Here is a 14,477-nt window from a genome sequence, read left to right as displayed (position 1 = left end):
GAGGTTCGCCTGGCCCGTGGCATTAAGGGCTTTGATGGCAGGTGTTCTGTGAGGACAACGGTCAAAGGTCACTTGGTGCTTCAGGAAGTCCTGAATCCCACTAGCTCTCCTTTTAGGAGACTCAATGCAAGGCCTAGCCTCATTTTCCTCAAAACAGATTCTGGCCCCCAACTATGTTTCCTCCCTAGTTGACTGAAGTGCTCAGGGAAGCCGGGCGCGTCAGAATGTATCACTGCAGCATTGAATAGGTGCCACCAAACACGGGGTAATATCTGCTCTTCGGGGACACACTGACATAATTCTAGACGTTTTAAAGTTAGACGGAGCAAAGAAAGTCCCCAACTAGTTTGTTTATTTAAGTATGAGAAATATGTTCTCCTTCCAAAAAGGTCTTACACAGAAAACGATGAATCTTTCTCTATCCTTTCCTTTTATAGATTGGTGAACAGAGGCCCAAGAGGCCACCCAGTGAGTCATTAGCAGAACTGGTGGTGGAAGCTAGGGCTCCTGATCCTGAGGCCAGGCCAGCTTTACCCTCCCAACACCCAACCAGCTGCCGGGAGGCTCTGCCCCATGTTCTCCACCACATACTACACTCTCCCATCCTGGCCTGGCAGAGGGGGCCCAGGTATAATTTCTGAGAGGGAATAGCACCTGTCAACCTCTCCAGTTCCCATAATAGGAGGGACACATTCTCCTGAACACAAGAAAACTCTGCAAATGGGAAAGTGTACAGAGGCCTACCTTCGGTCGTCTTTCTTAGGCACTGGCTTCCAGTGGTCATAATTTGTCTCAACTCGGAACCACCTACAACAGAGCACACTACCTTGTCTTATCCAGTATCACTGGGGACACAGCTACAGAAGAAATACATAACAATTAAAAATACCTCCAGGTTTTTCAATTAAAAAAAGATTATTGATACAAAATGACCCGAGTCTTTCATTCTACTCACGCTCCATTTAAAGGATCTAGAGGCCAAATGTCCATTGGGCCACCTCTGTTCCTTGTGATGACCACTCCCTCCTGAGGGGACGTGCCACCAACAATATAATACACATCAGCAATAAGAGGAGTCTTGGACAATCTGTAAACAGCTGCATCAAAGTTTTCTGATTCACTCAGGGTCTGAAGAGAAAGACAAACCTGCATTAGCATCATTATAACATGGCAGTTGTATACACCAATTGATGGACAAGTGGTCTAAAGCAAAATCTCCTGATATATTAAACCATGGCTAGAATCTTGAACTGCTCTGACCTCATCCTCTTGCCACCAGGGCTCTTGAAATGGAAGAAACCTCAGTGGGAGGCCAACAGCAGTAGGATTTTTCTCATAAAAGGAAAGAACTGTGCACAAATTCTAGCCCAGCTCACCAAATATGGACTGTGTGCATCCTAGGCAGGTTATCCTCACAAAGAACCCCCATGTTCCCTCACTTATTCGTTCTTTCAGCAGATATTTCTTGAGTACCTACTGTGTGCTAGGTGTAGGGAGAAAGCACTAAGTACAACTGACCCAGCCTTGTTTTCCTCAAACTTCTACGGAAAAAGGTGCTGTAGAAGTCATAGCAGGGCATCAAGTAGGCATCTCAGGGAGGTATTGTGTGAGCTGAGGCCAAAAAGAGAAACAGAAGTTAGACTGGTGAAAGTGGTGGTTTCGGGGCTGGGAGTGGGGTGGGGAAGAAGGTTCTAGTTCAGTGGAACAGTTTGGCAAATGCTTGGAGATGAAAGAGAGCATGCTACATTAGAGCAGAGAGCTTAACTGGTGATCAGTTACCCCCACGGGTTCATGAAGCCTTCCAAAGGTCTGTGGTGTGGATACTTAGGGATCACTTTCTAAATCTTCAGCTTCCAAATGTGCTCCTTCCCCAAGCTGATCTGCTTGTGGACATCCTGCAGTAGAGGACCTGACCCTCCAACTTGTACCTGCACGGTCACTCTTCTACCACGAAAGAAAGAAATTTTCTGCTCACTCATCCTGAACACTGCTCAGGCACTGTGTCAAGGGCAGGGTGGGGATAGGGTCAAACAAAAGAACAATTCAAAATACTACTGTCCGCAAAGGCGCCATCATTCGGCACCATGAACAATCAGCCCACAGCAGGGTCATGTGCACTTTTCCCTGCTTTATACATATTGCATTAGGGATTTAAACTTGAGTTAGTTTGTTCTGAACTCAGCAAAATTATAAAGTGAGGCCACAGGAGTGGTAACACATTTTTTTAATTACATCACCTATACCATCCCCCAACTACTAGCAAAGAAGTCATTGCCGCTAACAGAATTATATGAGGAAAAAAAAAAAAAGCAAAAGAACATCAGGAAGAAATACTGAAGGCCATGCTGACTTATTTCACCCAAGCGCAAAGTCACGGCGGCGAGACATGTACCTTATCTGTTTATCTCAGGAAATGGAGGAAATGGACAGTGACTGCTAATGGGTACAGAGTTTCTTTTTAGGGGAATGAAAATGTTCTAAAATCAGTTGTGGTGATGGTTGTATAACTCTGTGAATATACTAAAAACAAGTAAGGTGCATCCTTTAAATAGATGAATGTATGGTATTTATTTATTTATATACCTCGACTAAATATACCTCTACCTTGTGGCCCAGTAATTCCACTCTTAAGTACTTACCCAACAGAAATGGATATATATGTTTACGATGGGAGTATGCAAGAATTTCTACAGCAGCTTATTCATAATAGCCCCAAAACTGCCCTATTGCAACATTAAAATCTGTGCTTACCACTTTAAGTAGTGTCGTTTTATTTTTGATACTTATTATCAAAAAGGTTGATATGCATTTTGCAAACCTTTAGATGCTTCTTCATAAAACGACACTGTGAAATGACAGAGCATCACAGCATGAACACAGTTTAGAAGATGAAGTTAGGGTGAGGTGGGCTCAATGGTCAATATACTCACAGTGCGGATAAGCCAGCTGATCGGAGAGTGTCTCTGAAAAAAGGCAGCGATCACATTCTCCCACCACCAGCCTTTGTCTGCCAAGTTAAGGAAGAAACAATAAGTATATACACAAATTGCTGCTCAAGTATCATTTTTTAAGTCTTGTTTTTTTCCCATAATGCAAGCTGATGGAGAAGAAAGGATAATGGATAAAGGCTGATTTTACCAGCATCCAGTGTTTGAAGATGAAGCCCAAATTTCATAGTAACCATAAAAACATGTTATATATATATTTTATATATATACACATATTTTATATATTTATACATATTTATATTTATATATATTCATATATATATTTTAAAAATCATTGTTTCCAGGCACCAAAGATTCTGAGATTCTGAGTTGTGTGTGCGTGTGCGTGTGTGTGTGTGCGTGTGACACACATACACAGAGTCTTTAGTGCTTGGAAACAACAATAAGTATGTTGGAGGAAATCCCTCTATTAACTCCTCCAGGTGAAATAAAATTGTGTAGCTATCAAGAGAAGTGGCTTGGTAATCATTAGGAAGACTGTAGAGAATACATATCTTTCAGAACTTAAGTTTGATTTGGGCTCATATATATATTTTTGTGTGTGTGTGTGATAACTGATATTTTTATTCATCCACACACATCAGAATAATAGACAGTAGATTAGAACAGAGAGTAAATTTTGTCAAATAAAGAAGATAAAGACAAAAATTTAAAACAACACATACTAGAAACAAGAATTTTTCTTAATACAAAAACTAAGTAGAATCAAGTTATTAGAGCAAAGTACATATTAAGATCATATTTACTGCAATCACAGCCATTTCACATGACAACCAGACTCTGAACAGAGGCCTACTATTTGAGATTTAAAAAAATCTATCTATCTATCTATCTATCTATCTATCTATCTATCTATCTATCAATCATCTATCCACCTACTGACTGACCTACTTACCTATCTAGGATGCAACCCCTTTATTCACAGTGACCATATTTTCAAACCAAAAATTAAGAGCCTAACTGATGAAACCAAAACTAACCTAAAAAAACAAATAACCCAATACAAATAACTACCATGTCTGAATTTCACCTATGGGCTCGTATTTTTTATATATATTTTTTAATTTTTTTAGGCGAGGCAACCCTTGGTTGACCTCACAGATTGCAAGGACCTTGTCGGCTTACAATCCTGTATTGTTTATTTTTTACGCCTACAGCACCTGGTCTTCCTAGGTGGTCTCCCATTCAAGAACTAACCAGGCTCGACCCTGCTTAGTTTCCAAGATGAGGCAGGATTGGGCTTGTTCAGGATGGCATGGCTGTAGACTACAGGCTCATATTTTTTTAAAAATACAAATTTACAATCATTCCCCAAAATTACTTTTAACATCTTTAAAATTCTCTGTAATTTTATTCTCAAAGAATAATTTTCATTCAAGAAACAAGCATTGAACATCTATTATGTGCCTGCACAGAGATAGCTGACTCCGTCTTGAAAAGCTGACTCTACTTTAAAACTAATCCACCTAAACGCTTGGCCCCGGTCCCCTTTTCCTAGGTGGACTCTGAAATGTGTAGGCCCTCTCAATGTTTATTTTTAACTTGCCCTGGTGCCAGAGTCCCCAGTATCTGGTCTCTTTGTTTTCCTCAATTATCCCCACATTCCTATTGGAGTATGTAAGTCTATATCTTAGGAGGTAAGTTCTCTGTTAAAACTCTTTAAACCCACAAGCTGGATTTGTCTGCTTCGTTCTCTGGCCTCTCGCCTCCTTTGGCTTTTGGGGCCACTTTGCATATACAGCCTTTTCATGAAACAGTGCCATATCCTGACTTGGTCCAGACCCTTGGGATTTCAAAGTCAACAGAAGAAACTAGTGTACTGAGGAGAATGAAGAAATGAAATGGAGTCACCATCGTCAAGCTGCATTATTACTGAATTTCTGAAACCAAACTGGGATACTTTTGAACTTTTCAGTAGTGTATCAATGCCTGGAGAAATAGATAAATCCTGTACATAACCCCATGAAGAACTTAGGAAAGAATGTCCACATGTCCAGACAGCCTGACATCCATTACCCAGGACCCGGACATCTGGAAGACTACCATCCCAGATCAACCCAGAGGCTGAAAATGATGACTACTTTTTCTCAAGAATGTACTTTTTTCTATAAGAACGCCTAGCTTTTCTCTCTTCTTCAGAAGTGTCTGGGTATTACCTAGTGGTGTATCTGGTTTACAAACCCTAAGACCCTTGCATAAATCTTTGCCATTTATTTCTAGCAAAGCCTCCTGACTCTTTGTCCTCAGTCAACAGTACCATTAGACAAACAAGATTTGGGCAACTGTAATAAAGAAAATAAAACAGAATAATGTAATTGTGAGTGATAAGAGAGGATTCCTTTCGAGAGGAATGTAAGGACAGCCCCTCTGAACTGTGGATGTTTGAGCTAAGATGAGTAGACTATTCCAGACAGAAGGCATGGGTTTCAGGACCTACGTACGGCAGGCACAAGCTTGGCGGATGTCAGAAAAAGAAAGAATGCTGGTGAGGTGCAGGTGGAGGGAGGGAGAAGACAGGTGTAAAACAAGGTACAGGAGGTGATCGTGTAGTTTTGAGGTCAGAGTCAAAACTTTGGATTTGTTATAAGTGAAATAAAAAATCACTGTAGGTTTTAAACAGGGGAACAGCCTGATCATCCTAGCTGCTAGGTAGAGAAAGAATTATAGGCGGGTGAGAAGCAGGTAGACCGGATGGACAGCAACTACAGCAGTACAGGTGCGATGGCAGCTAGCCTAGTGATGGAGGTAGACAGAGCGGACAGGGACAGTCTAGTTTTGGTGGTAGAGCTGACAAGACTCAGAGAGTGAGGGGTCAAAGAATTCTCCTGGTACAATCAGTTGAAAAGTGCCATTTCCTGAAACACGGAAAACCAAGAGAGGAACAGATTTGGGTGGAGGTAAAGTGAGGACAAGGAAATGGGAAATGAAAAAGGCAAGAGATCTGCTTAAGCATGTTAAATGTGAGCTACTTAGTAGACATGAAAGTAGAGATGCTGAGAACACCCAGGTGGCTGGGTGTTCCAACCTGGGGCTCAGAGGAGGTCAGACCTAGAGATGTGACAATAACAACAAATGCTCCCACAGCCCATACTTTGTAGCAGGCATTGCTCTGAGTACATCACATACATGAACTCATTTCATCCTCATAGCAGCGATTATCCCTGCTTTCCAGATGAGGAAACTGAAGTACAGACAGGTTAAACACCCTGATCGAGGTCGCCCCACTAGTGAGTTACAGCATCAAGATATAAACCAAGGCTGGCTAGCTCTGGAGTCTGAGATTGTAACCACCAGATGGTTAGTGAAGCTTCCCCATACTCTGTGCCATTAGTTAGTTCTCCCCATGTCATACTCTTTCCTTTCCTAGAGTAGTCAGAGGCAGTGTTGGCACTTTCCATTAATACCCAGAAACTTAATTAAATAACTTATTTCCATTAACCAAGAGGTGTTGTTACCTTATTGTTCAGGTATTTTAATTCAGTCTTAGCAGACTAAAATATAACTAGTTTTCATTAAAATAACATTTTAAAAAGCTTTAAAAGTTTTTTTAAAAGCCATTTCACAGTATTTAATTAAATGTGTATGTTACAGAATAACTCAGTTATTTTTAAACTGCTCATATCTTAGGTTCTAATCAGTTTGTTAAACAATTTGAGTCACAAAATAATGGAAACAAAGCTCATCTTTTAAATAAACTTACAGACAGTCTGTGTAAAATCTTAAAAACTGCCATGCTGTGGTTTGAGTACCATTGGTTGAAATCCAGTCTCACTCATAACCGACATTTGAGAAAATATTGAAGAAATACATTAGGATAAAGAACTGATTACTATGGACACTGAGATATACTCAACTAGCATCTTCCTGGCAAAGCCTTATTTATATAAAAAGGTAAGAATAAACCTAACCGAAGGGAACGACAACATGAAGTCAATCAGGGATTCAGAAGACCAACACTTCTCCTTCACTCAGCATAAGTTCCTGAGGACAGAGACGAGAGTTCGGTTATCTCTGGATTCCCCATATATTATGGAGCTAGATGATGTCCCCTAAGATTTGACAGATGTCAGTGGGGCTGTTTAACAAACAGAGCAGTTGAGCCAGGACCCAGATCAATTTGACAATCATGGCCCCCACATACTAGCTTTCATTTCCTCTCATAGCCTTAGTTTGCTCCTCTGAAGAATGAATGGGGTTAATGATACCAGCCCTGCATATCTAACAGGACTGTTGTGAGGCTCTAATGAGAAAACTTATGAAAAAGTGCACAGTAAACTGTAAAGTGCTTTACAGATCTTGCTTATATAATGCCATCATATAGCTCCTAGATTATTGCAATAGCTTCCAGTCTTCTCTTTCCATCTTAACCCAGCACAGTTCAGTCTCTAAAGAGCAGCCAGAGTGACAGTTAAAAATATAAATCAGATCTGTTCACTCATTGGCCTAAAATCTTTAAGGGCCTCTGCTGTGCTTAAAATCCAACTCTTCACCTTGACCCTCACCATGGCCTCAGCCTTCCTCTCCACCTCTCATGTCACTTCCTCCTTCCTCCGTGTTGTAACCACACTACCATCTTTTATTTCTGGAATCCATCAGCAATGGTCTTCCCCAGCTTCTGTAGACCTGGTTCCTGGATCAGGCCTTCCTTGACCCTCTAGCTGTAGTAGTCACCCACCCTTCTTCATTCTCTAGCACATCTTCCTGTTTTACTTTCTTGGTAGCACTTATCGCTACCTGCAAACACCTTCATCGCTCACACGCACACTGCCTGTCTCCCCCCTTGTAGTATTGTAGGTGTTCTTCTGTGTTCTGTTGGGTGAGTGAATGAAGTACGTGGATAAAACTAAACAGGGACATGGCTAAAAATGCTTGGGAGTTCACTTCGATTACCTCGTTCATCGCCGGAAATTGTAAACTTGTGTGGACTCTGACCAGTCCATAATCCTACATAGCCAACAAAAGTGGTTCCTGTAAAGGCAATCTGAAATCAAGAAATAAGGTATCATTTTATTATTCCAACCAAATATACATGAAAATCACCGGTTTTGCCCCACAATTTTATAGATTTATTTTCTTATAAGTTCTAACATAATGGAATAAAAACTCTAAAATAGCCTTCTGGAAAGTTAAACTTTGGATAGAATTCAGTGGACCTTGAAAGGGGGTAAAAAGGGCACGTCTTTATTTTCATCAACCTCTAACTGAAATTTCACTCCTTCTATAATGAATGCATGCAATAGATTATGTTGTCATAGTGGTTCTGTCACCAGCAGAAATTGCAAATATTGTCATGTACATAAAAGGTATCATATGTATCTTGATATGCTTGCTATACATACATAACTTGAAATGCCATTCACACGTATCACTACCCTAAAATTATGGTAGTTATTAGAGCCACTGCTAAATTTTACTACTTAATGTGTTAAGAAAAAAATATGAAATGGCTGTATTTCAGCATAATGGGTTTCCTTTGTAATCCCATGTATTTTATTTTATGTATTATAAAACATTATTCTGAGAAGGGATAAACAATCTTCATCAAAGGGGTTCCCACACGAAGAAGGTTAAGAAGCTTCATCCTAGAAGGAGCACGTGGGCTCCAATTTAAAACTTGTGTTGACTTGATTATAAGGGATAAATATCATGCCTCTTATAAGCTCTGTGAAGGAGAAACAAATGAGACTGTTTATCTGTAGTAATCATATTTAAAATTTAAATATTTGAAAAATCATTTTACATATATCTCTCATTTAATCCTCATGATTATCCCATGAGTCATAGGGATCCCTCCCACTTTAAATTAAGGCCATAAACGCCAATGGTTGCAGCATACCACTATATTACCCTGAGGAGAGGAACCAAACTCTATCAATTATTTCAGATACCAGCTTTCGTTTTTTAAAGAGGTATTCAGAACAGTACCCGGGTCATACTGTTCAATAAAGAATTTTATAGTTTGAAAAATCAGCAGGCCTAGGTTAATATTTTTCCTTAATCTTAAAAACTTAATCTTAAATCAGCCACATTTTTCATTAAATTATTGATGTCTACCACCTCATCTAGTTGTGAAATAATTTGAGATAGCTAAATTAGAAGGGAAAAATGGGGTGGCCTTTGTTTTATAAATGACCTCTTCCCCTAGACTCACTGAGGGCCTTCCGTGAATTCTCCCCATTTCCATTCATGGCAGCAAAGTGGGAATAATTCTACTTTGCTACTAAAGCCTTTACAAAATGTAATTATATGAAAAAAAATGTAATCACATGGTCACTTCCTTCACATGATACACTGACCCTCATGTTAGTGTCAGTCTCTAAGAGCTGAGCAAATTAAAGTTGTGAAAATTGAAAATCAAAATCACATTGTAGTTTCCAAGAAATTTTATAATATATAATTATAAATAATTATAAGATACAATTTATGAGGTATTTTCTCTTGTAGCTCTGGAAAACTGTTTTTATTTCTAAATGTCCATGCTTTCCAATTGTCTCTGCCAGGCCAGGTAACATAAACAAACCCTTAGGTGCAGCAGGAGACTAAATTATAGCTAAAGCTGAGTTTTGAGAAGAAAGGTATTAGGAGGCTAAAGCCTGGGTTTGGTCCTCTGCCACAATACCTCATGTGATTTGGGGCCAGTTAGTCTCTGAAAGGGCCAGCCCCTTCATCTGGAAAATGAGATAAAATGTTGCCTTGTACCTGCCTCACAGGGTTGCTGTGAGGATTAAATGAAGTTCTATATATGAAAATATTTGTAAATTTATGAACACGAGATTAATTATCTTATGGATAACCTGTTCTTAATTTATCATAACAATGTATTAGCCATAAGCCCTCAGCAGAAAGACGATACTCAAGTGTAAATTCTTAAATTTGGTAATAATAACCTGAGCACTGAGAGTAAAGCCACACTAATAGGCTATTTCTCATGGGAGCCCCAAGATAAACAGAGATAATGAAGTAAAAACTCTCAGGGTGAGTTCCAGAGAAAACGGTTGAAATAATGTATTTTTATTGCATTTATTCCTTTGTTTAAAAGAATGTTTGTTCATTGTAGATAATGGAGAAAAGTATAAGGTAATAATTGCAACCTTTTAGCAGTTTACCTTTCAAAATTTATCAGGCATTTATATTCTGTCCTTGTTGCTACTTAAACCATTTTTGAAGAAATTCTTCAGCTATATTCAAATTGTTAATAGTGAAGAAAAGGAATGAAACTGGGAAAGGAGAAACTTTCACTTTAAATATGTGTTGTTTAAACTTTTTATGAGAATAAGTTTTTGTTTGTAAAAGCAGATGACTAAATGACTTCTGAATATTTGTGACTCAACCCCTAAATGCAAACAACAAGTGAAATATAGTCTTTGTCGTTAAACAACAACCTTCAAAGCCTAAATCTGGCTTTTGCAATGTCTATTCTGTTTCACGGCAATAACATGCTTGTGTACTCAATGAACACTGGTTAATGCTGTCTCTCTAAATGTTTACACAGAAATATGACAATAGTACATATTAGATTATACTTTTAAAGGACCTATGATGAAAATAAAATGATCTAAGTATAATTTTTTTTTTTAGAGATTATACATAAGAGGGGTGTCAGTCAATCATACAAAGGACCATTTATTATTTGGCCACTGTTTATCAAACATCACCACATGCTTTGTATAGATTATTTCACTTAACCCTTATAACTATCTCTATAAAGTAATTATTAACCACTCTGAGCTGTAGTCTATAAAATGGATTTAAGCGATTTCCAGGTTCACAAAGGAAGTAAATGACAGAAGGAGGATTCAAACCCAGGACTGTCAGACCTGGGTGTTGGGTGTTCCTAGCCATTACACTTCAGAGCCCTTCCCTATTTCAGAAGCAACTGGAACAGGAAAGCAGAGGAAAGAGCTGACTTGACATCATAAGTGAACAACTGATCATATTCTCATAGAGATTTCCCTAAAGAAAATGGATTGACTTCTTTAAGTAAACGCTTAATAATAATAAATCATGCTTCTTTCTATATGTATAATTGATATAAACCTCTCTTCTAGTCTTCTAGTTTTGGTTTTCCATGAATTTGATGGGTTTTTTTGTTGTTTTTGTTGTTGTGGTGGTTGTTTTTTTTTCATTTCTGAATCTTATGCTGTAGAAACTATACCTGCCCATTCTTTAAGAATTGCACATCCACAGTCAATTTGCGTAAGAAATCCCCAAATGGATAATCCAGATTCCGGCCATGGTAAATGTGGCCTCTAGAGTCTTGAGCCACAATACTGGTGCAGAATCTGAGAAAAAGAGAAGAAGGTCCAATAGGAATTGAATGAGAAAAATAAGAAAAAGGAAATTTAGTTTTTCATTTTTAAAATAAGTGCTTAAAGTAAAAGTTATTCTTCCTTACAGTGGACATGTATGCTACATAATCCTTGAGAATACGGATTCACAATTCAAAATGAAAACACAACTGGACACAACTCATCAGTGTTCACTGTTACCAGACCTTTGCCCTAGGCACATATGGCATCAGAAACATACTGAAGGAGAATTTCATCCTAAATCTAACTCTGAAATTGACTTATTCTGGGCTCAGCTAGGACTGAACTTTGTTTATTCCTCTGTGTAGCAGTGTGTAGTCTATTTAGCGCATCATTCAAAGCTAGCTCAAGCTCACCTCTCTCTTCCATGAATTCCTCAGAGCAAGTATAATGGCACTAAACCATTCTGTTCCACAAATATTTCATTTTGTCTCCTTGGACAAATGGTCAGCTCTTTAGGGGCTTGGCACTTGTCCTGTGCCCCTTAGAGCTCTTTGCAGAGCTAATAAGAGAAAAGGATCCTTTTAAAACTCTCAGCCAGAGCGAAGTAGTTAGAGGAAAACAGAAAGAAGTTTGTTAAGATATATAAATGTCCATATTCTCAGGACAAACAGGAGCCAGCTTGCTTTGGGATAGGCACTGTAGTGCACTGGAGATACATGTGCTTCCAGTAGCAGCTCTGACCCCTCAGCATGCACAGCAAGTTGTCCCCTCTGAGGCTTCGTTTCCACATCGTAACAGGTAATACATCTCCAGTGCCTGCAACCCAGCAGGCTCCATATAGGGTTGCTAGTTTTACCCTGATTCCAAAAGCGATCAGAAATAAGAGTGTGGTCTCCTCCTGTGAGAGGAGACTACACTCTGTGGAGCATTACTTCTTTTCTAAGAAACTTTCCTTTTGACTCAAAAAAAAAAAAAGAAAGAAAGAAAGAAAGAAATGGGAATAAAACACTTCCTTTGTTAATGCTAGTGGAGATCAATGGTGCTTAGTGTCGTCAGGCGATTCAATATATACCTTTATATCAAAATATTAGAATACCAAAAGTGAGAATATTCTTACTAGAACTTTTACTCCAGTCTGCTTGAATATAGTGACTCCAACAAAAGAAGGTAAAAATGAAAATGAGAACTGATTTTTTTTTTTCATTGAAAAAAGCTATATGTCAGAATAGGAAAGAGAGAAGAGTAGAGATGAGGGATGGCAAAATTAACTTAGTTCAATTGAAAACCAGTTTAACAAGTTTGTGTCTTCTCTGTGACTGAACACATTTTCCTAAAGAAAAAGGCAGTCACAGTGCATTTTAACCTACTCTGTCTACAAATTCTGGGAAAATGGGGGTGGGAGGACAGTAAAGTTTCATTATCCCCAGAACTTTTTTTCATTATCTTTTGGCAGCCAGAAGCTGTAAGTATCTACAAGATGTTATTAGATGAGGCTGGTCTGGTAGCAAAATAGTAAATTCTTAAGGCAGAAACCAAGCCAAACCTCTATTAATTCCAGCACTTGTTACTGAGACAATAGAGACTTCAGGCTCCCCCAGGGATTTGCCTGGGATCAACCACACATTCCATATTGCTTTCACAACTGTGTGCCACATTTTACCATGCCCACTCAGCGCACCAAATATTGGCTGGCCTTATTACCCAGAATAGTGTCCCCTTTGACTGCAGCTCTGGAGGGAACAGCTGGAAAAGAGGAGTCAGAATCACTAGCTACGACAAACATGAAAGTGCTGGCAGGACCCAGCATTATAAGGCGGGCGGGTCACTGGGTTAACTAAATGGTCCAGATGCATGGGGTTAATTCCAAAAACTTCCTGGAAAAGTACATATCGAGCAGAATTTCAAAAGTGGGATGCTACCTGGATTGGTGGAGGGAGAAAAAGGGGTTTCAGGTAGAGAAAAAGTTCGGCGTTGAGGTCAGAGAAGCTGCTTTCCTTCTCAAAACCCACATGTGATATGCTGCTCAGATTTACCCACAGAAGCAAAGAGGAAGCGCTGGAGGTTTCTGTGCAGCCCAGTCACTGCCCTGTTTTCATCACACTGAAAACACGTCTGCTCTCGCTCAGTGGTGGCAGGAGTCCCTGGAAAGGCCCTGCGTGGGGCACTCACGCGGTGGACTCGTAGGCCAGGTTGACCAGAACGCAGTCGGCTAGGCTGAAGTTCAGGACGTCGCACATGCCGCGGATCTCGTCGATGAAGGGCTGGGGCAGGAGGCGCTCCAGCTCCCCGACCGCCGTTCGGATCACCGCGTGAACCCACTTGGGGACATTATACCTAGAAACGAAAAGTCACGAGGGTGTTTGAGCTGCTGAGAGATTGGAGGGGTGGAGTGTGTGTGTCTCTGGTGGCTGACCTAAGGCTCTCATCCTTAGTGGTGCGTGCTCGGTGCCTCCCTTCTCCTGACAGCTGACAGCCCAGGCCGCGCATCACCCAAACCGTAGCCTCCAGGAGGGAAAAAGAAAACTTCCACAGACGGAGGAAGGGTGAGCGAGCGTGGTCCCCAAAGGGGCGAGCTGGGGGCCGAGAGGCCTGCAAGTAGCTGACCGACCGGGGCAACAACCGAGCGCCACCTCGACCTGGAATGTCTCGAGGACGGGCGTGCCACCGGTGACACCGAATGTGAACGCCAAACCAGTCAGGGCGGGACCATCCCAAACCTCTACGCTGCCTATAGCAGCAGCAAATGCCAGTTCTGGTGCCCGCCAACCTGCCCGCACCCAGGCTGGGGGATGGGGTGGAGAGCAAGGCTGTGACTGAGGCTGTGTCAAGAGTCTCGGTTGCAGCACGCCGGGCCGCGCGCGTGCGCGTTCCCCGCCCTCGGCCGGGGGCGCCGTGTCCCCGCATTCCCTCACCACGCGCCCGCGCTCACCCGAGGATGTGCGCCATGGCGGCGCGCAAGAAGTCCAGGTCGAAGTGCTGCAGCACCGGCAGCCAGCGCAGCTCGGGCGCGGCGTCCAGGCTCACGTTGAAGAGCCGGGGGGCTGGGGGCGCGGCGGCGGCGGTCGACATCCCGGTCCCGGCCAAAGACGGCAGCGGCAGCAGCAGCAGCAGCAGCGCCAGCGCCGGGCGCGCAGCCGGGACCGCGGCTTGCATGACTCACTCTCCGGCGGCCGCAACGAGGACCGCTGCAGCCACGGCCGGCGCCCGGGGACTCGGA

At 41.3% G+C, this 14,477-nt stretch overlaps 1 protein-coding gene and 1 pseudogene across 1 annotated transcript in view; both read right to left on the bottom strand.

The window, feature by feature from the left end:
- The window catches only part of NAAA (N-acylethanolamine acid amidase), a 22,224-nt gene extending 7,753 nt beyond the window's left edge, over positions 1 to 14,471 (bottom strand). Inside the window, exons 1-8 of the mRNA XM_006907641.3 lie at positions 14,190 to 14,471; positions 13,430 to 13,594; positions 11,164 to 11,290; positions 7,899 to 7,989; positions 2,931 to 3,007; positions 956 to 1,128; positions 745 to 807; positions 1 to 46 (exon numbers count right to left, since the gene is read on the bottom strand). The exon at positions 1 to 46 is cut by the window's left edge and continues 10 nt beyond it. Coding sequence (XP_006907703.1) covers positions 1 to 46; positions 745 to 807; positions 956 to 1,128; positions 2,931 to 3,007; positions 7,899 to 7,989; positions 11,164 to 11,290; positions 13,430 to 13,594; positions 14,190 to 14,413 — 966 coding nt within the window. The 5' untranslated portion in view covers positions 14,414 to 14,471. The remainder of the gene's footprint in view (positions 47 to 744; positions 808 to 955; positions 1,129 to 2,930; positions 3,008 to 7,898; positions 7,990 to 11,163; positions 11,291 to 13,429; positions 13,595 to 14,189) is intronic.
- On the bottom strand, positions 4,157 to 4,275 carry LOC112476358 (annotated as a pseudogene).
- Positions 14,472 to 14,477: the final 6 nt, after the last annotated feature.

This window comes from Pteropus alecto, unplaced genomic scaffold, assembly GCF_000325575.1.
Source record: "Pteropus alecto unplaced genomic scaffold, ASM32557v1 scaffold161, whole genome shotgun sequence".
Taxonomy (NCBI): domain Eukaryota; kingdom Metazoa; phylum Chordata; class Mammalia; order Chiroptera; family Pteropodidae; genus Pteropus; species Pteropus alecto.
The sequence above is the reverse complement of the archived record's forward strand: the minus strand, read 5'-3'. Positions and strand labels throughout refer to the sequence as shown.